This window comes from Osmerus eperlanus, chromosome 21 (assembly GCF_963692335.1).
Source record: "Osmerus eperlanus chromosome 21, fOsmEpe2.1, whole genome shotgun sequence".
Taxonomy (NCBI): domain Eukaryota; kingdom Metazoa; phylum Chordata; class Actinopteri; order Osmeriformes; family Osmeridae; genus Osmerus; species Osmerus eperlanus.
The window spans coordinates 7,275,010-7,297,819 of NC_085038.1; the positions used below are offsets into that span (position 1 = coordinate 7,275,010).

At 47.4% G+C, this 22,810-nt stretch overlaps 3 protein-coding genes across 7 annotated transcripts; 2 read left to right on the forward strand and 1 right to left on the reverse strand.

Moving 5' to 3' along the window:
* Positions 1-610: 610 nt before the first annotated feature.
* tmco3 (transmembrane and coiled-coil domains 3) lies at positions 611-9,440 on the reverse strand. 4 transcript variants are annotated; one of them, XM_062447749.1, is made up of 15 exons: positions 9,329-9,440; positions 7,485-7,623; positions 6,431-6,704; positions 6,095-6,262; positions 5,366-5,545; positions 5,004-5,204; positions 4,662-4,790; positions 4,423-4,515; positions 3,435-3,627; positions 3,203-3,320; positions 2,875-3,070; positions 2,594-2,744; positions 2,342-2,421; positions 1,896-2,045; positions 611-1,663 (listed from the first exon to the last, which is right to left on the reverse strand). In XM_062447749.1, the coding sequence occupies exons 3-15, from the start codon at positions 6,683-6,685 to the stop codon at positions 1,550-1,552; spliced, it is 2,028 nt and encodes a 675-aa protein (XP_062303733.1). In that variant the 5' UTR covers positions 6,686-6,704; positions 7,485-7,623; positions 9,329-9,440; the 3' UTR covers positions 611-1,549. The 4 variants fall into 4 exon arrangements, with proteins under 4 accessions (XP_062303733.1, XP_062303731.1, XP_062303732.1 ...); XM_062447747.1 differs by lacking the exon at positions 9,329-9,440 and adding an exon at positions 7,999-8,140; XM_062447748.1 differs by lacking the exon at positions 9,329-9,440 and adding an exon at positions 7,995-8,132.
* Positions 8,114-14,598, forward strand: dcun1d2b (DCN1, defective in cullin neddylation 1, domain containing 2b). Of its 2 annotated transcripts, none has more exons than XM_062447752.1 (7): positions 8,114-8,246; positions 9,876-10,092; positions 10,228-10,396; positions 10,502-10,632; positions 11,467-11,549; positions 11,767-11,863; positions 12,023-14,598. In XM_062447752.1, the coding sequence occupies exons 2-7, from the start codon at positions 9,918-9,920 to the stop codon at positions 12,100-12,102; spliced, it is 735 nt and encodes a 244-aa protein (XP_062303736.1). In that variant the 5' UTR covers positions 8,114-8,246; positions 9,876-9,917; the 3' UTR covers positions 12,103-14,598. The 2 variants fall into 2 exon arrangements, with proteins under 2 accessions (XP_062303736.1, XP_062303735.1); XM_062447751.1 differs by lacking the exon at positions 8,114-8,246 and adding an exon at positions 9,031-9,100.
* Positions 14,599-15,049: 451 nt separating this feature from the next.
* On the forward strand, positions 15,050-22,470 carry adprhl1 (ADP-ribosylhydrolase like 1). The gene is made up of 8 exons (XM_062447746.1): positions 15,050-15,677; positions 17,395-17,559; positions 17,669-17,794; positions 17,969-18,109; positions 18,285-18,412; positions 18,551-18,683; positions 18,787-18,952; positions 19,935-22,470. Exons 1-8 carry the CDS (start codon positions 15,464-15,466, stop codon positions 22,015-22,017), a joined length of 3,156 nt encoding a protein of 1,051 aa, XP_062303730.1. The 5' UTR covers positions 15,050-15,463; the 3' UTR covers positions 22,018-22,470.
* Positions 22,471-22,810: the final 340 nt, after the last annotated feature.

Below are 22,810 nucleotides of genomic sequence, written 5' to 3' on the forward strand. Positions count from 1 at the left end.
ATTTGTTTCATTATGAAATTGTATACGAAGTAGGAAGAGAATGTAAAAATACAGACATTATGTATAAATCCAAAAGTTGTCTTGGTTCACTGAAGTACAGAAATATGCAACATTTTCGGGACGTTTCCTGAATGGAGAACTGTGTGTGCTTCTCTGTCCCCTGGGATTGACGTGCTAATAGGATGATAATGATGATGAGTTTGTTTATATTCCTGCTGACTGCAGAGTCTGTGCTGGTGATCAGCTTACATTAAGCATGTACACAGACACAGAACTCTCTCTCTCTCTCTCTCTCTCTCTCTCTCTCTCTCTCTCTCTCTCTCTCTCTCTCTCTCTCTCTCTCTCTCTCTCTCTCTGTCTCTCTGTCTCTCTCTCTCTCTCTCTCTCTCTCATAGACTGTGTTTCAACATTCCTTACAGTGCCTATTAGTAACTCCTAGACAAGCAGACAGCCCCCAAAACACCCCAGTAAGATGGAGTGTAGCCCCAGTTTGAACACACACACTTTGGGAGCTCTAGGGTTCCACATTGTGAAACAACAACACCCTCTACTGTAGAACAACAGCCATCTACGCACCTCCAACAAGACTACAAGAGGGAAATACAAAATATACCTTCAGAATAACCCTATCTTTATTTATAAATATGCGCATATTTCCCAAAACATGTCATACATCATGGTATGATTGGATGCATATTATAATATAATAAAAAATATATAAAGAAAAGAAGAGGAAAATATAAAAAGACAAAAACCTCTTTGTGCTTGGTGCCCCACCACTTACATTAATCTATATATAGATTGTTAGATAGATACATAAATATAAACATCAATAAATGCAGTCAGTCTACCGAGTACGTAATAGAGAACAATGGAGATGTAGACAAATATTGCAAATGCAGGCATTTGACCTGGTAATATAGAGTGCCGTCAATGCTCAACAGTCACTGGAATGATACAAATAAACAATATTAGGACAAACAAAATGATGAAACAAACAGTATACAGCATTAATTGTCCTAGGAGTGCAATAAACGCATAGTATGCAAAGTCCGGAAAGTATGTGTGTTATGCCTGTAATATTCTGACACACGTCTCTACAGCTTGACATTCAAATACAGCAGATAGAAAGTTACAGTGGAATGGAAAGATGAGTATTCCTTCATATCTTTTTGGGTTAATGTAGGAGACATAAATATGTTCGGTGTTCAGTAGCCGTAGTCATTATGGAATACATTTTAACGGGCAGAATTCTAGATTCATACAATTCTGAACGTACCTCCACGATTCAGCATTTATATCTCAAATTTGGTCCAGGCTATACAGACTCACACAACACAAGCAGACCTCATAGACCTAACATATTGCTTTGACCCTAAATCTATGCACCATCAACATGATGACACAAAACAAAAACCACCCTTATCAAAAAAAAAGTCCATCTAGAGCTGAAAAAGATAGACACAGTCTATCTCCCATTGTGAGTGAATTGGACATGCTGTCACGGGTTGGACTGTAGCCAACAGAGAGCACTGGCTGCTGAACAGGGTCAGATGGGCGCCTTGCGTTCCAGGCGGGGCACCCACTTGTGCATGGCGGCTCTCCAAAGCACCGGGGCCAGGAGGAGACTGAGAGTGGTGACACTGAGGACCAGCAGGTACACCTGGGGAGAGAGAGAGAGGGAGAGACAGAGAGAGAGAGAGACAGAGAGAGGGACAGAGAGAGTGGGACAGAGAGAGAGAAGGTAGAGAGAGAGAGGAGGTAGAGAGAAGGGGAGGCATACAATGAGGTTGAAGGAACGAGCCCTCTTCAATATTGATTCACGTTCACATGTTAAACAAGACAAATGACGACTAAAGCTACCAGGCCAGCGACTGACGTCCCCCGCCACTGACCTCTCTGGAGATGATGCCCGCCCTGCGGGCACGGCTGCCCAGCACGAAGGAGAACTCGCTGACCTGCGCCAGGCCGGCCGACACGATCCAGCGGATGTGTCTGGAGCCCGGTGGCAAGATGGCTGACAGGACCAGCACCGCCATCAGAAACTACCGGAAAGGAGGGGAGAGACGGAGCCAGAGAACATGGAGGGAGAGTGGGGGATGGGATAGGCTAGTGTGAGAGGGGTCTGACTCCACCTTCCTCTTAACCAGTGAGTGAGTGAGTCAGATGAGAAAGTGAGTCAGATGAGTGAGTGAGTCAGATGAGAAAGTGAGTCAGATGAGTGAGTCAGATGAGAAAGTGAGTGAGTGAGTCAGATGAGAAAGTGAGTGAGTGAGTCAGATGAGAAAGTGAGTGAGTGAGTCAGATGAGAAAGTGAGTGTGAGAGTCTCAGGTACATTACCTTCATGACGACCAGTGAGAGAGTGAGCACCACGAGGATGGTGAGCTCATACAGCACAAAGGTAGGGAACACGTGGAACCCTGCAGCAGGCGACAGAACACACACTCAGCAAGTGTAGACCCATCATGGTAAACTGACTTTCCCCCATCCAGTCACATTAGAGCACATCTTTAACGGAAAATACAGAGCCTAGACAACACTGAAGCCATAAAGAGCCCAGTGACACAAAGTACATAGGGGAAGCCTCCTGACCAATAGAGGCGAAGAAGATGATGGCCAGGAAGTCTCTGATCGGCTCGATGCAGCCTAGGACCTCGGAGGTGACCATGTGACCTTGGGAGGAGAGCAGCGCCCCGGCCAGGAAGCAGCCCAGCTCCATGGAGACGTCCAGGAACTCGGTCACCTAGGAGACGGTCACGCAGACGAGGCGGGGGTTAAAACCGACAAGGTCGCTGCCAGAGAGAGAAGAAGAACCAAGGGAGAGTGAGGGAGAGACCCGAGAGCCCCATCTGGTGGAGAGGAGCTGACATTACCGTGAGCATGACAAAGATGAAGGCCGTGGTCCCCAAGACCAGGATCTCCTTGCTGCCCTTGCTCTCGGCGTGCAGCTTCTTGTAGTAGGGCCCGACCAGGAAGGCCCTGAGCAGGCCACAGAGCAGCAGCACCGCAGCCAGGGAGGCCAGCACCTGGCCCAGCAGTAGCACCACATGCAGGCCACCCACCAGGACACTGCCACACAGACAACACGCAACACTCGCGACACTTCAACCATCCATGTTTTTTTTGTTGTTTACAGTGATGACCTGACAAGTGTACACCTGTTTAGGTCTATGTGTGTGTGCGTGTGTAAGCCTCACTCACCTGCCCAAGTCTCCACTCTGCGCCTGGATGAGGGTGGGCATGACAGCGATGAAGAGGCCCAGCTGAACATCTTGCATTACCAACATCCCCAGGAGAACACTGCTGTGGTCCAGGTCTCCTAAACACACACACACATTGTGCATTAGGTAGTTAAACAGCATCGTAACCAATTCAGCAACATTGAGCTAACATTGAAACGAACGTCTGAAATGTTCAACACAAACATACACACCCTCCTTCTCTGCGCTTGGGCGACCCCCCCCAGCCAGGAAGCGAGACACCAAGGGCGTGCTGGACAGGGACAGGCAGCTGGAGATGAACACTGTCTGGGTGGGCCGAATACGCAGTACCTGTCCCCATAGCAACCCGGCCCCCACCATCAGCAGACTCAGACTGCAGGAGCCCTGCACCGAGGTCTTCCACACCTTCACACACACACACATCACATATTACGCAAAGCAAGGTTGAATACTTTTGCCTTTATGTTCCAGATCAGAAAGTGAGTCAGTCAACTTCATTCTCTGCTCATTCGCTTATGGCGGATTTTCAAAGAGGGGAGGGAACAAACAAACAAAGAGATAGCAAGAGAGAGAAAGAGAGAGAGAGAGAGAGAGAGAGAGAGAGAGAGAGAGAGAGAGAGAGAGAGAGAGAGAGAGAGAGAGAGAGAGAGAGAGAGATGCACCAGGTCAAAGGTTAATATTCAGGAGTAAGGCAGCAGCGGACCTTGTGAATCTGGCACCTGTGGTGGGATTCATGATCGATGGTAGATGGTACATGATAGGTGATTCATGATCGATGGTAGATGGTACATGATAGGTGATTCATGACCGATGGTATATGGTACATGATAGGTGATTCATGACCGATGGTAGATGGTACATGATAGGTGATTCATGACCGATGGTAGATGGTACATGATAGGTGATTCATGACCGATGGTAGATGGTACATGATAGGTGATTCATGACCGATGGTAGATGGTACATGATAGGTGATTCATGACCGATGGTAGATGGTACATGATAGGTGATTCATGACCGATGGTAGATGGTACATGATAGGTGATTCATGACCGATGGTAGATGGTACATGATAGGTGATTCATGACCGATGGTAGATGGTACATGATAGGTGATTCATGACCGATGGTAGATGGTACATGATAGGTGATGCATGATAGACAGTCCACGACAGAAGGAACATGATAGAAAGTAAGGTACCTTGCGTAGGCGCTCGGGGGAGAACTCCAGTCCCACCACGAAGAGATTGAAGAACACACCCAGCTCCCCCAGCGTCTCCACCTGGACCATGGACTGCACACACGGCACGCTAACATCAAATCCACACTGACAACACCCTATGCATACACGACGTACAAAGACGCACAAACCTGTCTTTGTTTCAGTCCAAGGTACGCACACAGACTGACGTGCACACACACACACACATAAACACACACCTTGATGCTGTTGAGGCCGGATGGGCCGAGGAGGATCCCACAGACGATGTATCCGAACATGGGGGGCAGGCCCATCAGGGTGCACAGCCAACCACACGGCAGAGACAGCATCACCACCGACACCAGATCCTGAGGAGCAGCACACAGAGCCAGGTCAGGCAAAAGCAGTCAAACGATCTCCCTCTCGACAGTTTAGAACACTCAATGAAGCAGAAGGTCAGTGACTGCGTCATGTCTGTGATGCTACACATTTTTTTGGGGGGAAGCACCCTTTAGTTCAGTGTTAGCTCCATTACGCTTCCATTCTGGCCTATAAGAGTATGGGTCAGGGGTCAGGCTGACCCGGATGAAGTGGTGGTCGGCGCGAGGCATGGTTGAGTCCCCGGGCTTGGTCAGGACATACTGGTTGTTCTGGGAGTCAATGAGCATGCTCAGTCCGAGGTCATCCTCCACCTCCCTCCTCCGGGACACGTTCTTCCTCTTCCCTCCATCCTTTTCGTCATCCTCCACCCTCAGCACCGCCTCCACGTTCACTCCCTTCATCTGCATGGCAACAGGATAAACAACCACTCAGCAACAACACAAAGCAGAGGTGTTTTCTAATCTATTTGGATAAAGAAACATTTGACAATACAACCAATTGTTCTCTGCTTTTTTTGGGGCATTTGAAACAATCCACAGAGGATACAAGTAAGCGATGTGACCTGTTTGTTGTAGTCGAAGGCATGCTCCTCTATCTCCTCCTCCAGCCGGTCAGCTGCCCTCCTCACATCTTCCAGGATCTCATCCAGCATGGACAGGGTCTTGTTCTGGGCCAGGGCGCTCTTCAGCGCCTCCTGTTGGTGTTTCTCTGCAGCTACCAGCTCCAAGTATTCCTGCTCTTCCTGACAAACACACACACGTTTCACACATGAACACACACAGTTACACACTATGCTTATGTTTAAAATTGCACTCAAATACAGCATTTAACATGTTTTATTCAAGCAACCAAGAAACAGAAAAATAGGAAGGCCATCCAGTGTCATGTGGCTGTGACAGATAGGACTGTATTAGACAGAGTCATGCTGTCCCCACGCAACCCATTCTCTGAGCCTTATCCAATCAGAGATTAGAGAAGTGAAACCTCTCCAGCAGTGGCCAGGGCCTTTTCCCCCTCTCAGACTGTTACCATGGCAACAAAACTCTCCACCTCTGTCAACCAGTCATCTGGTCAAACTCAAGCTTTAAAGCACACTATTATTCAATCATGAATTGATATGTATGGGCTGGATAGAGGTCAAATGAGCTGTATTATTGACAAGTAGGTCAGTCTACGCTGCCAAAGACAGTCACTGTAACACCAAGCTAACATTGGGACAATGCCGGAGGTAAACTTCCTGCTACCTCGGTACTCAGTATGGCAGCTCCTGTCGTAATCCTTCTGACCTCACCTTAATGGCTGCCTCCCTGAGGGCCTCCAGCCTCTGGCGGCTGCTCTCCTTCATGTTAACCACGTCCCTGTAGTCCCCCTGCAGCGCCCTCTGTAGGCCAACCACCGCCTGGAAGACCGAGCGCTCGCTCTCGTTCAGCTCCTTCTGGAATATCTCCAGAGTGTGGACCTGGATAGGGGGAAAACACCAGGATGAGGGGTCTGCCATTCTGGGTGAAGGAAAAGAAGCTCAGACTATCAATGGATCTGTGGGGCCCAACAAGGTACTGGTGTAACGTGTTGGACCAACAAAGGTTGTTTGTGTATAGACTAGGAGTCAAGGATGATGGTGAGTCACCTGGAAGAGTCTCTCAGGTTCGGAGAGGGCTCGGTCTCCCCCCACGGCGTCGGCCGCCACCCCCAGCTTCCTGACCACGGCGTTCTTGTGCCGTATGAGCCCAGCCAGCCGCTTGCAGTTGTCCGTCACCCAGCTCCGCCCATGTGTGGCCGCCGCCCCCCGGCCCCGATGCAACTTGATGGCATGCTGGGCCACCTGGTCTCTCTGCAGAGCCCCCACCAGGCCAAGGCACAACAGTGCATACGCAACCCGCATCCAACTTCTAATGACTCACCTGGAAAGAGATGAGAGGTGCGGGGAGAGAGAGGAACTAAGAGGTAAGACTTTGACGATTAAAAACAGGTTTTCAGGGTAAGTTCAGTCTGGGAACGAAATAATGAGATCAAGAGAAACAAGGACAGATAAATGATCAGCAGGGACATGCAGAGAGAGAGAGCGGCAGAAAGAGAGAAAGACAGATAGCAGTCAAGGAAGTCATTCTAATGGCTTTGTAAAATGACACAGTTCAAAGAATCCGGTTGACTTTGTAGGAGGGGCCAATACCTGAGCTGCCCAAACAACACCTTGTCAGGTACATTACCTGCCGAGGCACACCTGCATTCTGTGGCCCCATCATCCCCCCCCACCCCCACCCCCGAGCATACCTCACTCCATTAACAGCTGTCACATGGCCGCTGTAGCTAGAGCTACTGAGAGCAGACAGGATAATGAGTCATCCATAAACAAACTGTACAAAAAGCATGGAATCCCACAGCAAAGTGTTGGAATCAAGCATTTCATTGCCACTAACTATATTAATGTGCATTTCATAATAAACTTGATCGTATTGAAATAAAGTACAATTATATTGAAATGAAAATCGGGCCTCAATAAGATTAATCTTGTATGCCAATCCATCGGTCAAAGCATCTCAAGGGAAATTGGAAAAGGTTTGCTTTTTTATTTCTATTACACTCTTAATAATTGTGCCAAATACTCTTAAAATCCAGGAAGGTGATAGGGAAGTTGGAGTCCTTGATTGGTGTCCTTATCAATTCAACTAGCGGGACCATACCTGTGTATTCATGAGTCACTGAGGATTGATGCTGTTCATGCTACTTTCAGATCCTTCTTCTTTGCTCCTGCCAGCACAACTCTGCCACTACTGCTGTCAATCCCTTCTCTTTGGTGAATGTTCACTGATTAGGACTCCACTGAGAAGGTGTTGAGAAACAGGTAAACACAGATAAGAAAGGTGTAAACACTTTATAGGCATAATAAATAACATTACAAATGTAAAAGTTCACCAGTGAATGAGAACCTACATAAACAGCAACCTAACTTCAATATTATACTTTATCTCTCTTTTACTCACACATACAAACACTTATTTCTTACCAGATCAAGAAAATGATGCGTTATCTGATGCCTAGCTCTATGTATTACGTGACCTACACGGCAAAAGGCTACACATCATTCATTCACCGTCAATGAAATCCAGCATAACAATAAACTTCAAGTGTCGATTTGTCATTCGGTAGGCTTCTTTAAAATGTTTTGTCAAAATAAATATGCGTATGTATACCTACTCGAGTAATACGTCGTCTTCTCAGTATCCTACAAAACTCCACAGTAAATGATCAACAACAATCGTCCTCTTGTGATGCCCACCCCTCCCCAATGCCACATAGCCAGCTCCAGCCAGCGCTACGCTGCCTGGACCTTGTGAGGCAGGCATTCACTGGGCAACAAACTTCATGTTTTTCCAGTTGTAAGACCCTTTGCTGTGGTCGACTACTTGTTAGCTAGCTAGCTAAGCACTAACCACGTCTGTCAGGTATGTATGGTCGTTATCGTTTAATGCTTGTTACTTGTCACTTTGAGAAATGTGAAACTGTCGTTTTGCACACCAAATCGTGTAACTTAGCTGACATTATTAGCCTAGCTCGTAACGTAATCGAAAGAATCTAGAGGCTGTCAAAAGAGGTTACGCTGGGAAGCCACTAGCCAGCTGCTGCTAGCTAGCTGCGTTAGCATGGCAGACGGGTAGCGAACTTAGTTCTGCGAACTTCTACAACTTTGGAATGATTTGGATGGCGCCACAACAAATAAACCACTAACGAAAATCTCTGCAATTTGAAATGAACTATTCACGTCTAATGTCAAACTACAATGGCTTGTAATTCCCTTATAAAATGTATAAATCTAGTAATTTACTTTACTTCCGAAACAAAGTCTTTATATCTGCTTTGAAATCTGGGATATGTAGTTCTTAAGTTTGTTACTTTCTCGCTAATCTTTTGCCTTTACGTGAGTTTGACAGCAAGTGAAATGTATTTATTGTAGCTTTCAGACATCTCTAATTAGCATTTCTTGACTTGTTCAAAAGTCCAAAGACTGGCCAACTAGCTTGCAAGCTCACATTGCCACACAGGCCTAACTCTAGCTAAATGTAAGATAACTTATAGTAGATAATGTTTTTGTCCATTATTTGAAAGGAAAACATGAATAACGTTTGCCAACTTTTGAAAACTTTGTCAACCTAGAGAGGCCCCAATCGCTTACAATGTAGAGAACTACAATTCCCAAAGCTACCTGTCTCTGTACAGTAGCGCAGTGCCTAGCAAGCTCCTGCGCAGGCGTACAGGGGCATTGGCTATCTAGTTGACCAAAACAGCGGGTGATAAAATGGTAGGTAACATCAAAATGATAAGCCCAAACGTATTAATAAATCCCCTGCAACGCGTGATAAATATAGAAACGTATTCGAGTCGTGCATGAGAACCTGTCGTATCGGGGAGCAGGGGTGTCCTTTGCGTTATGTGTCGCATTGCTAGTGTGTCGTGCTCTGTAGCAATTTATGGGGGAAATGGAAGGTCAGTTGTTGGTATTTTGAGAACGGACACCCGCGGCACGTACCTTTCCCTTTTTGGTATGTCGCCTATGCGTTGGGGCTGAGTGGTGGACCGGCAGATGGTTACGCGAGGGACTGCCCCGTCAGAGCGTTGTTGCTTGAGGAGTTCTATCGGGCGGGTCAGGTCTGACTGCAAGACGATGCAATTCTCACGCTAGCCATCGCGCATACATAGACACTTGAGATTTGACAGTGGCGGACGGCCGTGGGTGATTGTGATCCAACGTTTGTTTACCTCTGTAGCATGCAGTAATGTGTTCCCTGATGCATAGCATAACTGAAGTATCCAGTCAGATGTTCCAGGGCTTGTGAATCTTTCCTCTTTTAGTTTTGATAGTTGACAGGTCACTGTCAATACAACACTATCTTGTGTAAATGTGAATTATTTACGTGCACTTCGTTTCCAGTAAAACAGATTTGAGTAGAATTAGTACTTGAAATGTCTAATCATTGAAAAGTACTATTTGGAAGGTCAGGGCTAGAAGTGTGTGCATTCACACTCTTGCACAAGATGATGTTCATTTATTCTGGGCACTTGTGTTTGTCTTGCAGCATAAGTTGAAGTCATCACAGAAGGACAAGGTTCGCCAGTTCATGTCCTTCACGCAGGCAGGGGAGAGAACTGCGGTGTACTGCCTGACGCAGAATGACTGGAAACTAGAGGTGGCAACAGACAACTACTTTCAAAACCCTGACCTCTACTACAAAGAATCCATGAAAACCTCAGTAGACCGTAAGAAGCTGGAACAGCTGTACAACCGCTACAAAGGCAAGGATGTTGCCATGTACTTATGGGTCTTTTATGTTTATGAGGTAGGGCATTGGCCCAAATCAGGAGGTTTAAAATAACTTGTGTGATTTGGCGTTCTGTGTGTGTTTATCTCTCATACTTGCCCCTCTGCAGACCCTCAAGATGAGAATAAAATTGGCATCGATGGGATCCAACTGTTCTGCGATGACCTCACACTGGACCCGGCAAGCATGAGTGTTCTGGTGGTGGCGTGGAAGTTCCGGGCCGCCACGCAGTGCGAGTTCAGCCGGAAAGAGTTTCTGGACGGCATGGCGGAGCTGGGGCGAGTAAAGATGTCACCTCTCCACTGACAAATTATTTGGCATTAAGTCAGTAGAAAAAGGTGTGTTTGTTGCCTCTCCTCACACACCCTTCGTCTCTCCCCCAGGTGTGACAGTCCAGAGAAACTTAAGGCGCTCCTCCCCAGACTAGAGCAGGAGCTGAAAGACACAGGGAAGTTCAAAGACTTCTACCAGTTCACGTTCAACTTCGCCAAGAATCCCGGCCAGAAGGGCTTAGGTAAGCCTGGTAAACTGGAGAGACAGCAGAGAGAAGGAGGCACAGACAGCTTTTGGCTGATGCACCATTCTGGTCCCGGGGTTAGGCTGTGAATAGACACAGATCCTTAGAAAGTACATTCTTGGAATTGGAATCTGTATCTGTGTCTACACAGCATTTATGGGATGGTAGCTGTGAGAATGACTTCAACAAATTATAATCCTGAGGTAGTCTCCAGAATTTGCCAGAACTAGGCCTGTCCCCCTTGTGAAGTGTAAGGAGTTTCAACCCAGTGTGGTTTTTCTGACCTGAGTGCTGAAATTCCTCCAAGAAAACACCAGTTGCCAGCTGGTGGTTTTGACTTGTATTTCTGGGCCAAAGTCTACCAAAAAACCTTAGCTCCCTATGAGCAAAAGTTACCACAAAAACTAAACAAATACCCATGTTAGAAAGTACAGTTAAAAGTTTTCCTTCGAACAGTATGTGTGGTTATGTGAACTCCAGAAGACCAGAGACCGGGGTATTCCCTCGGGAGAAGGGGATTCCAAGTTGTTTGTATGTTGTGTTGGCATGATAACCAGCATGTCATTTGTCCAGTCAGGGTGACCCTCTCTGTTTCAGTGACACAGAGGGCCTTTGTCGTGGATTTGAGACCAAGGCTGTCTTTGCCTCGCTGTTGTATGCACACGATACTTGTCAGCAACAGCCAGCTATGAAAACACAAACATGAAAACTCAAAACTTGATAATATTGTGTACCTAAAATCTATAATCTGCTGCATGTTTGATTGGGCCATCTCTATCTTTTTCTGACCACCTCCTCTTTTCTCTACCCCACTCTCTATTCTTTGATTAGATTTAGATATGGCTGTAGCCTACTGGAACCTGGTTCTGACGGGACGCTTTAAGTTCTTAGACCTCTGGAACCGGTTTTTACTGGTAAGTTGCTGTGGTCGGACCCAAGTCAAAAAGAAGACAAAGTACTCACGTATATCAACAGCATGTTCATATTTGAAAAACCACAATTCTTGAAAAACCACAATGAGTTACAAATCATGTAAGTAATTGTCAACCCTGCATAGGAACCGTGTTCCTGTTTTAGATGAGCTCTCTCTTGTGTGGTCATCATCAGACTCCTATTTTCCTTCATATTCAGGAGCATCACAAGAGGTCGATCCCCAAAGACACGTGGAACCTTCTCCTGGACTTTGGTAGCATGATCGCAGATGACATGTCAAACTACGACGAGGAAGGTGAGCCGCTCTTCAATACTCTGAGTAAACCCAGGGTAGATGTACCCATCACCCAGCACTGGCACGGGGCCTACACAGTGATCTAAATGAAACCCACCAAAATCCCACAGTCGTCTGAACATGCAGCTAAAATGTACTTTTTTTTCTCCCTCCAATCAGGGGCGTGGCCTGTTCTTATAGATGACTTTGTGGAGTTTGCCCGACCAATCGTGGCAGGGGGCAAGCGTAAAACCATATAGGCTCCGCCTAGCTCTCAGTAGGGGGCTTTTTGCAACTCAATTTTTGACTTGAGAGGATTTTTATACACACACACGAGCCAAAAAGAGACTAATCATACCGTCCTGAGGTTGAGGGACTGTGCACCCAACGGGGTGAGGGTGCGGGGCCGGGGAGCGAGTCCAACCGCCAACTGGGGAAGAGGAGGAGGGGAAACAACAGCCGTGAAGAAGTCCTTTTTTTCCTTTTTTTTACATTCTTTCTTTTCATCGCCGTCGCCTGACGACCAGAGGAAGCGGAGGGGGTGTGCTCTGCTTCAGCAGGATGGGTGTATGGAGCTCCCGGCGTCCCCTACGAGCAGTTCAATCATCCAGCTTGAAAAGCGGCACCGTGCTTCTGCCTCCTCCCTGCTTCCTCCCTGAGCTCCCCCCCTCCCCACCCCCGCAGCGTCAGATCAGGAGATTCCCGGCACAGGCAGACTGAAGGCAGGCGGTGGTTCTGCAGACGCAGAGACCAGGGCCCGGGTGCCAAGTGGGACACGTGTAGCTCTCTGGTTGCTAGTGCTGAATGATATAGGATGTTAGAATCTGCATGTTTTGTTTTTTTGTTTGTGTAGCTGATCATTGAGCAGCGTGAAAGAAAAACAAACGAAACGAACGGATCCATTGTTTTCATTGAACGGCAGCGTGTGTGCGTGTGCCCGTCTGTGTGAGGCTCTCACCCAATCACAGGAGAGCAGCAGTGGGATCGCAATCCATCGACCCATCGCGTGTGTACAGTGCTAGCAACCGCTTTCATTTCACTCTCAAGTACCCATTCAGTTCTGTGTTGTAACGTTTGAATAAGGGGTCGGCTCAGATGATACAATCATTGAGCTTCAGAGGACAAGTTCAGACTCACTTTTTTCAGATTCAGAATCGGAACAGAGCAGCATGTTTTTCGAGCTCAGCACCAGCAGATAAAGACTATTGTTACAGTTGTAAGATACTGTACCCATAGTACTATGTATAAATATAGAGCTTTAGAGTAATATCAGATATCAATACAATATCAGAGAAAATACATTTATAACCCTGGATAAGAAGAGGTGGGTATTTGACACACATTATGAGAGCCTCAGTTTTATAGCGACTTTCTGCGCTGGGTGATTTTATTTTTATTTTATTTTTTATTTTTTTGGGGTGTTCACTGTTTATATGAGAGACAGTCTCCTTGACTGGTGTTTGAACCATATCCAGGTGATTTGTTTTGTTCTTGCCAACTACCAACTGCACTGATTGACACTTTTTTCTTTTTTTTAACAATGCACAGCAATCCAAGTTGAGTTTATTCTGTTTACAAGAAGACTACAGTTTCTAGTTGCACCCTTCAAGATGTTTTAATGTATATTTTCACTATCAGTTACTGCAGATTTAGACCACATTTTTTTAAACTGTTGGTTTTTCTTTTTGTTAAGTCATGGATGCGTACTATTTGAGTGTAAACGTTGTGGGCATGTGACTGGTGAAGACTGAGAAACCATGTCTGTATAGTCCTCTTAAATAGACAACACACACTTTTGAACACCTCAATGAAACAGAATGAGTGGATTACTGTGTGGCTAATGTGTTACCGCAGAACTCAGGTAAGAGTAGTCGTCTCCTACTCAGTTTTCTGTGTCAGTGTTCAAATGATAGAAGTACCATCACTGTTTCAACAACAAGTCTCATCTTTGTTGTCGGATACGCGTTGTGTCGGTGTTGACTGGGCTCTCAGCTGTGTCGCTTCTAACCAGAGATACTCTGTTCTGATTACTAGTTGGAGCTGGCTGTGTCCTGATCACTGAGGACTTGATCTGTTGGAGATGATGCAGACCCGCTGCTGAACTATCTTAGCAGAGCAGATGTCATGCTTAACCCCACTGAGAGCAGACTGAGTTGAACAGGGTCATTGATAAACAAATGTAGGCATATTTGGTTTCATTTGTTTTTTTATTGTGTGGAGGTTTATCTCTAGGCTGTTATAAGGTTGGGACTTATATATGTTATGAAAATATGAAAACAGTCTTGTTTTGACGACATGGTGAACCTCACGGCAAGGGAAACATTTGGGTTTGTAACCAAACTCAAAAGTTTAAAGTCGGCTTGAGTTTCACTTCCCCTGACAAGACTCTGTTCACCAATCTCCTGTCGACGCGATGTCGACACTACGTTTTCCCACAGACTGAAGCCATGACGACATGTCATTGTTTTGTTTCTGGTCAGCCATACTTCATGTTCATTGACAGAAGAACCTCTTTGGCTCTGGTTTAGTAGAGATTATAGTTTTTCTCTATTTGATGTTCTTCATGTGGTACGCTATGAGTTGCCCTGTGTGTTGGTCATACTCAGCTCATCAAAACAGTATTACTTCCACTGTAAAACCAAGACAATTTAAAGCATTTTGTCCGAATGCTGTTACGGAGACATACCGTACATTACTTTGTTTTATTTTGGCAAAGGAAGGTTGTCAATAAAGCATGTTGTTTTTAACAAAGTGAACAGGCTTTGAGTCAACAATTTTTCTAACTGTGGATGAAGGAGAAGGAGAAAGGATGAAAGAGTGGGGCTGGGGGGGGATGAGGGTTGAGGATGACAGAAGTTTCATGCAGAGGGACCAAGGGAGTGTGCGGTGACATGGGGAGGGGGGCACATTTCTAGGTCGGGATGGGCCGGAGGCGGAGCTGGGTAATGCACCATTCTTGTCTGTCCTGTGGGGCAGGAAGGGTGTCAACACTGGTGCCTGACCAGCTGACAGCCTCCAGCCCACCAGCATCCCCTCCTGCCAAACACACGCACACCAGGCCCAGCCCTCCTCTTCACCCATGGAGCCATGGGGATTGCCTTTTTAGGAGACACCTGATCGCAGTCAAGTGCTGCAGATAAAGATGTGTGTGTGTGCGTGCAATGAGTGACTGACTGGCAATAAGGCCGAGAGACTATGAGAGCGAGGGGTGGGGAGGGAGGGAGAGAGCTACTGTTGATGAGACATGTCAGAGGCACCTCCTCATCCAACACCCGGACTAGGGACGACCAACAATGCACACACACATACACACACACACACACAGAGTGTCTGGGAGCAGCTAGACCGCAGAGAACCTTGCGTGGAAGTCGACATTGTATTGGACTTGGGAACCACCAGTAGAAGCTTAATGAATTTTAGGATCCATAACTAGGTTTGTTGAAGGTGGATGGAGACCAGTGGAGGTTGAGTTGACGTGTTGAGGAGTGTTGAACTTCTACTGGATTTGTGGAGCGTATTCAGCTAGTGGGAGATTTAGAAGGTTGTTTTGTGTCGAAAAAGTATTTTCGGGAGACTGGCCTTTTGTTCCCCGACTTTTTGGAGAGACCGTCGAAGATCCTTATGGAGAAGTTTCAGGCTGGCATGGTGCTGGGGGCCGTCGGGGATGCCCTGGGCTACCGCAAGGGCCGCTGGGAGTTCTGCACGTCAGGGCGACAGATCCAGGAGGAGCTGGAGACACTGGGTGGGCTGGGGGCCCTAAAACTGGACCCCGATAACTGGCCCCTCAGCGACGGAGCCCTGATGCACATGACCACCACTGAGGCACTTGTCACAGGTGAGGACATGTTCATCTTAGGTGGTGGAATGGTGATGGTGTGTCATTTATTTTTGCTTACAGTAATACCAAATGTGTGGCTTCATTCTTGTTCACATGCATAGTCCCAACATGTTAACCCTTGTGCTCACACGACCCATTGTTGTGCTGCGACAACTTTACCCAATACAAAAACAAATAAAAACAATTTTCTTTTCATCTTCGTGCTGTGGGGGGTGTGAGACAGCCCAACGGTTAAAAGAAAGGCTTCACTTTATTTTTGTATGAGGTAAAGGTGTCGCAACATGTGGGGGGGGGGTCACAATGACTCATGGGTCACAATGACCCGAAGATAACACAAGGGTTAAACACATGAAATGACAGTCCATGGTATTGGTGATGTGTGAAGTTTATTGTTTATTTTCATGTTTTGTTGCCTATTATTTGAATTTTAACTGAAAATAAAATCATCACACACTACAGTCCACACCTGTCTGTCTGGACTTCCATCTCTCTGAGTTTACAGAGACCAGAATAGTAGTCTAAACTACTAATCGCTAAGGGACAATATTTCTTTACGATAGAGCTCGATGACACCGCAATCCCCTTTCAGTCATAAATGGCTCATCAACCGGAGCAGATTGCCAAACAAGCGCAGCCACAAATATGAACGTCAACGCCGCAACACTTCCCACCTTGGTCTTTATTACAGACAGGAATGTCTCCGCAGGATTTGGGAAGAGGAGTTGCCAGGTTGGAAGAGTCAGAAATAGAATGTCCGGAAAACATGAGGCCCTCTTCTCCTTTTCGCACAGAACAATAGCCCCGATGAGCCCACTGCTGGATTTGACTCGGAATTCCAATTCAAAGCCGGCAGCGCTCCCGTGATACAGGGATGACAGTCTTTGGGATCAGACCTCTGCTTAGGCACATTCCAACACAGTGGGCTACCACAAAAAACCCTCCATGAATCACTGAAAGGAAATAAATATGACCACATAGACACACAGAGATGAATCTAATCTGTCCCTTACCACAAAGAATCAGAATGTGAAGAGGTCTGCGCTACCTCACTGGCCATCACACAAACCTGTCACAGTAGAGTGTGAGATTCATCATGTTCCAAAAGAGCCCACTTAACAAATACTGATTTTCATGTTCCGTATTGAGCAATGAGAGCTAAAGTTCATTTACAGTTTAGCACTAAACCGTTGCCAGAGCGCTGTTTTAAACACAACGTAAAACAGGCCTGCTAAACAGTGCAGTGAGAATGCTTGCATCTCTTTTGTTTTGAAAACGAAATAAGAAGATTAGTGGATAACCTCTCCACCTTCCTTAGCCCCTGATTCCCAGTCTCCCTTTACAACTGTGGGATTCACACCCATGGCCTGGGAGACAATTCTGAAAGCCCCTGCTCTCTCTAAAGCCCTCTGATGCTATGTCAAAGGTGTTACTCCTCTTACACACACACACACACACACGCACACACACACACACACACACACACACGCACAGCTATTCAGGGTTTGTGGGGCTCCACTGGTGGATCCCAGGAGCCCCTCTAATGTGTGGAAACAATCCCAACATCCCCAGCCTTAAGCAGCTGCCCTAGTCCTAATCTAGCAGCCAGCAGGCTGAGGCTAAATTTAGAATCACAACACCGACGACCCTCATCTGCCTGGCATGCTAAACATGCCAAACACACTGCCTGACTGTGTGTGTGTGTGTTTGTTTCCAGACTACTGGTGTCTGGAGGACCTGTACAGGGAGCTAGTACGTGTCTACGTGGAGTCCATGGTGTCTCTCCAGGGTCGCCCTCCAGACCCCGGCACTGTGGAAGGCTGTGTTCACCTCAAACCCAACAACTTCCTGCTCGCCTGGCACACGCCCTTCAACGAGAAAGGTCCGAGTTCTACATGCACACTTTTGATGGATCACTTTCATTTAGAGGTCGTTGTCCCAAGAGTGGGCGTGCGTGTCGGTCATTCACCTGAAGCTGTTTTCATGCACAGGCTCTGGATTTGGGGCTGCCACCAAGGCCATGTGTGTGGGTATGAGGTACTGGCAGCCGCAGAGACTGGACAACCTTGTGGAGGTCAGCATAGAGACTGGCAGGATGACCCACAACCACCCCACAGGTACTTGAAGCTCAGACCAGGCCTGCACTTATGGAGAGTTGAGGAAATGAAACCCCCACAACCTCAAAGTTACTACATGAATGTCCTCCAAAAATCACTTGGCCCACATGCATGGTTCTGTTCAAATCTTTTCAAGTGTCTTTGCTGTTGATGCTGTAACATGTCTGTGCCCAGGTTTCCTGGGGTCCCTGACCACGGCCCTGTTCGCTTCGTATGCGCTGCAGGGTAAACCTGTGGTCAGCTGGGGTCGTGACCTTATGAAGGTCATCCCCAAGGCCGAGGAGTTCTGCAGGAAGACCATACGGCACATGGCAGGTCAGGTGTGTGTGTGTGTGTGTGGTGAGAGATGAAGAGACAGGCAAATAGAGATGTGGGAATATTTCGGACTCGAAAAGGGCGAGAGTAAAATGTTAGTGTCCGTGTTAGAAACAGAACACATAGTGTGTCTCTGGTGGTAGAAAATGGGCTCTGCTGGCTTGTTCCACTGCAGAGTACCAGGAGAAGTGGTTCTACTTTGAGGCCAAGTGGCAGTTCTACCTGGAGGAGAGAGGCATCGAGGAGGAGGGACAGAACAAACCTCTGTTCCCGGACCGGTATGACGCTGAGGAGACAGACAAGGTCACTCTCTCTCCAAACTAATGATTGAAAGAATGACATTGAAATGGTATGAGGTTCGTTGACGCGAGCCTCAGTGTGGGTGCAGTCTATGGCTACTGTATGTGGCTGACTAGTTACCCTTCACACCTCTCCATGCAGCTGTACAAGCGCTGGAGCTCAGAGGGCCGTGCGGGGCGGAGGGGGCATGACGCCCCCATGATTGCCTATGACGCCCTCCTTGCATCGGGCTCTGACTGGAACGAGCTGTGCCGGCGGGCCATGTTTCACGGAGGTCGGAATTGATGTGTTGTCCTGTCTGTTTGTCTACATATGTGTACGCAACTAGGCTATGCTAGCTATGTCAGTGCCTCCTGACCCAGGCAATGTTGTTACAGGGGAGAGCGGAGCCACAGGCCTGATAGCCGGCTGCTTGTATGGTCTTCTCTACGGCCTGAGCCAGGTACCTGCCGGGCTGCACCAGGACCTGGATCGACGGCAGCGTCTGGAAGACCTGGGTGCTGAGCTGCACAGAGCAGCCTCTGCTGAGAAGATCATAGAGAAGTAACCCCGCCCTGCCTCTCTCCCGTCCCTGCCCTTCCCAGCCTTTATCCTACTCTGCCCTGCCTCTATCCTGCCCTGCCCTGCCCTCCCCCTGTTCCTTGTCCTTACGCCTTCTCTGAGGGGAACTTTACTGCTGTTCATAGTGCTAATGGTTCAGATTAGGATTGGGGAAAGCAGCATTGGATTCTGGATTTGATGTCAAAAGCATTCTCTACCTCAGGATGCCTCTGTCTGACCTACCCCTCTCTAGATTAACTGTTTTATTAATGTGAAGTGTATACCTTCTGAAAGGCTAGATGTATTTTGTTACATTAGCAATGCACAATAGAATCGTTCCTAAAGAACTTGCATGGTATTCTACTTTGAGATCACACACACAAGATGTTGCAGTATAAACAGAAGATGGCGCCAAAAACATTTTAGAGCTGTGGTTCACTGAAATGCGTAAGCATCAAAAGCTTACAGATATATACTGTTAAATGTATGCTTGATTTTGTTTTGTGGATTCACCTTGACCCATCGGGTTTGTTGTAAATGTTCTAAGATTAAAGTGGATCTAACAACACAGCACTACTGCAGTCCTTGTCTGTCTTTGCAACAGCCTTGACAGTGCATTAGACCTTTCAGATAGTACCTTCATGACCTGATTATGACCAACCTGGCAACCCCCTATTCTCTTTCCTGCCCTACTGCCCACCCTTACTAAAAAGTCTGTCAAAGCATTTCCACTGGCACATTCCCCTTTAATTGATTTGCACCCTCTCTACTTTTTTCCCCTGCGATCACACATGCATCCACTATAATCCTAGGCCACAGCGCTTTTACATTTTATTTTGTAGGGCAGTAATAAGCAGTGTGTTGTAATGGAGGTTAACAAAGTATTTGCAAGCAATGTAGCAAAAGTGGGCTGCTGGTCAAGTGCCCAATCTTGCTGTTCTTTGCTTCGAACCCTCTAGAACTAGAACGTTCTGTTCCTCCACAGTGCTCAGAGAACAGCCCTCAAAGGTAGCAGAGCGAACGTGGACGTCACTGCACTGAGGAGGCTGGTCTTGGATAGGACATCTCGCCCTGAGGTCAGAGGGGTTCTGGAGAGCCTACTTCAGTACCTGATTCAAGATCTGCCCAACAGGGTCACCCCTCGGACCTGTGAGAGCCCGAGGCTGGCCCACAGTCTCCCTACCAGGGCCCCCGGAACCACTAAGAGGCCTGGGCTGAGGACTGAGGCATCCCAGAGTAGACATGGAGCGTCACCAGTAGGGGGCGACATGCCACGGCGCCTCACTTCCTTTCAGCTCCTCCAGGCCAAATTCCAGAGGGCCACCCCCAAACCTCCCCTCACCCACCGACGGGAGGTTGGGGCACTGTTCCTCCGGGTAGGAGGTGTAGGACCCTGTGGAAGTCAGAGGCAGGATGGAGAAGCTCCCAGAGGCAAAGGGGAGGACTGCAGAGGCCGGGCTGGGCGGGGTTTGAGGAGAGGGGGCAGCGTGCAGGATATAGTGGCAAAGTTTGCTGCAGCGGAGCAGAGACAATGTGGAGGACCAACCCAGGAGCTTCCGATAAAACCCAGTAAGATAAGGAAGGGACCCCTCCTATCCTCGCTGATGGAGAAGTTTGAAACCATGGCGACAGTGCATCGAAGAAGTGATTCCATTGGTTTGACCCAGAGCCCACCTGGCAAGATTAAAGTCTCTGGTCATATGAAGGAGATAATGGGTAGTCAGGAAGTCGTTCCTGAGGGGACAGGTCACACTGCCAAGGACCAAAGTCCAATGATCAAGTTGATCGATCGAGTCCCAGAGGAGCAGAAAGAAATCTGTCCTTCCAAAGGAAAAATAGATGACAGCTCACAGCTAACTACTGATAATAGTGATTCAACAATTATGAATACCAATCACAGAGTAAATATTGAGTCTGCTGATGAGCAAATTACGGTGCAGGGTTCAGAGACCATGTTGAAAGTTCAGAGTGTTCAGAATTCAGAAGGGAGGGTTCAAAGTTTGCATGAAGACAGTGAAGTTCAAGCTTCAGAAAAAAACGATTTGGGTCAGAGGGTTCAATATGGCAAAACCGAGCTACTCTGCTCTGCAGCTGTAGAGGAGTGGTCACCTCCAGAGCCACAGACAGTCCTAGCCCAGACCGAGATGTCGTCAATCGGTTACGTGGTCACCTTCCTCCCCTGTGCCCCCGTGTGGGCCCTAGCTTGTGTGAATCAACCAGCACAACAATACACAGGACAACCAAAACCCATGACCCTGGGAAGGCCTACTGTATCACCCAAGGGAGGAAGGCTCTCTTGCAGCCGTGAGGCTCCTGACATAGTCCCTCTTGGATCATTGGTGGACGTAAGCAGCAGACCTGCTGCTGTGGCTACCTCCAGCAGAGGACACAGAGGAGCGCAAGCCAAGGTCCCCTCTGAGCCAGACTGGCCTTGCAGCCAGCCAGATCCACCCCAAACCTGGTCCACCCAGAAAGGCATGCCCAGATACTGCATCCCACGAGTCCATGGAGCAGGGCCAAGAGAACTGGATACAAGCCACGACTCCCCATGTCTCCAACCTCTAACTACTGAATCCGTGACCCCTGAAGCACCTGCTTCATCTACGCCCTTTGAGTTGCCCCGGTCTGGTCCCAGCGCAAGTCTTTTTACATCAGAGCCTGCCAGAAAATACCATCAGGAGTCACAACCTCTACTAACTCACTGTCCAGATGCCAAACAGGAAGAGGTGTCCCCCAGGTTAATGTACAGACAGGGCACTGAGACGAAACATGAGGAAAGACAGGGAAAAGATAAAAGTGTAACACATGAGAATTCAGATGACATCGTCCCTCAACATGGTCTCAAAGGAACTGAGGACAGCAGCGAGGCATCATGGGAAGGCAGATATCCTCGCAACAATCTGATGGCCATCCAGACCACAGAAGCAGACAGCCAGATTCATCTCAAGAAAGAGCGAGAGAAGCAGAACGTGAGGCCAAAGTACAGGACTATGAACTACGGCGACCCCTCAGTGAAACAGACCTACAAGCCCAAGATCATCCGCTTCACTGATACTTTCACCTTCTAGTTCTGGGCCTCTTAAACGCTACTTAGTCAGTGAAAGATAAAAGCCTCTTGTCTTCCGCTCCCCGGCAGCGAAACTTAATATACATTCAAGGTCATGCTGCAGATATCGTGTAACCTGCAAACAACCAATGGGTGGATGGATGTCAAGATCGCACCATATGATTAGAAGGACTTTCTGTTTGCAGTTCTGCTCTCATTGTTACTGTGTGCATACTTTGCAACCAGAGGGCTGGGTGTAACAAAATAAACTTGCAAAGACAAATACATGTGTGTGTGCCCTTGCTCAGACAAAGCTTTGAAGTAGTTCACTGTGAAAGTTGCTACCTTAGGCAAAAGAAGTGTAGATGTAGTGGGACATTACTGTATTCGCATCATAATGTCAAACAATGTCTAACTAGGTCAAACAAGCCTATCATGTCTTCCACGTCTCAGATTAAATATATCAGTCTCCATGCTCTGTGGTTTGCTTGTTTGTTGTCCCACATGGCGACCATGCCTATTACACTTTTTCATTTGCATGTGTCAATTCCGTTAGACCAATATCAGAAGCAAAATTAATTCAAGAGGACATTCATACCTAAATGAGTAAACATCTTACAACCTCAATACATTCCTTCAAATCACACACTATTGGGAGAAAATGTGTGCAAAACGTTTACTTTTGGGTAGATTATGTTTTACAAAGCACAGTGTTGACATTGATCAAATAGGTGACAATTTGTTGACTTTTTTTTAGTCCACGCCCTTAACAATGTCAGTTGTCCTACATGACGGGAAGTTTTCATTGGTGTTTA

Coding starts and splice junctions, on each gene's coding strand:
- tmco3 (XM_062447749.1), bottom strand. CDS start 6,685: ATGCGGGTTGCGTATGCACTGTTGTGCCTTGGCCTGGTGGGGGCTCTG. Junction 6,263..6,430: donor AACCTGAGAGACTCTTCCAG/GTGACTCACCAT, acceptor CCCCCTATCCAG/GTCCACACTCTGGAGATATT. Junction 2,046..2,341: donor TCTCACTGGTCGTCATGAAG/GTAATGTACCTG, acceptor CCTTTCCGGTAG/TTTCTGATGGCGGTGCTGGT.
- dcun1d2b (XM_062447751.1), top strand. Junction 10,397..10,501: donor GACGGCATGGCGGAGCTGGG/GCGAGTAAAGAT, acceptor TCTCTCCCCCAG/GTGTGACAGTCCAGAGAAAC. Junction 11,550..11,766: donor TCTGGAACCGGTTTTTACTG/GTAAGTTGCTGT, acceptor CTTCATATTCAG/GAGCATCACAAGAGGTCGAT.
- adprhl1 (XM_062447746.1), top strand. CDS start 15,464: ATGGAGAAGTTTCAGGCTGGCATGGTGCTGGGGGCCGTCGGGGATGCC. Junction 17,795..17,968: donor GACCCACAACCACCCCACAG/GTACTTGAAGCT, acceptor GTCTGTGCCCAG/GTTTCCTGGGGTCCCTGACC. Junction 18,684..18,786: donor GCGGGCCATGTTTCACGGAG/GTCGGAATTGAT, acceptor ATGTTGTTACAG/GGGAGAGCGGAGCCACAGGC.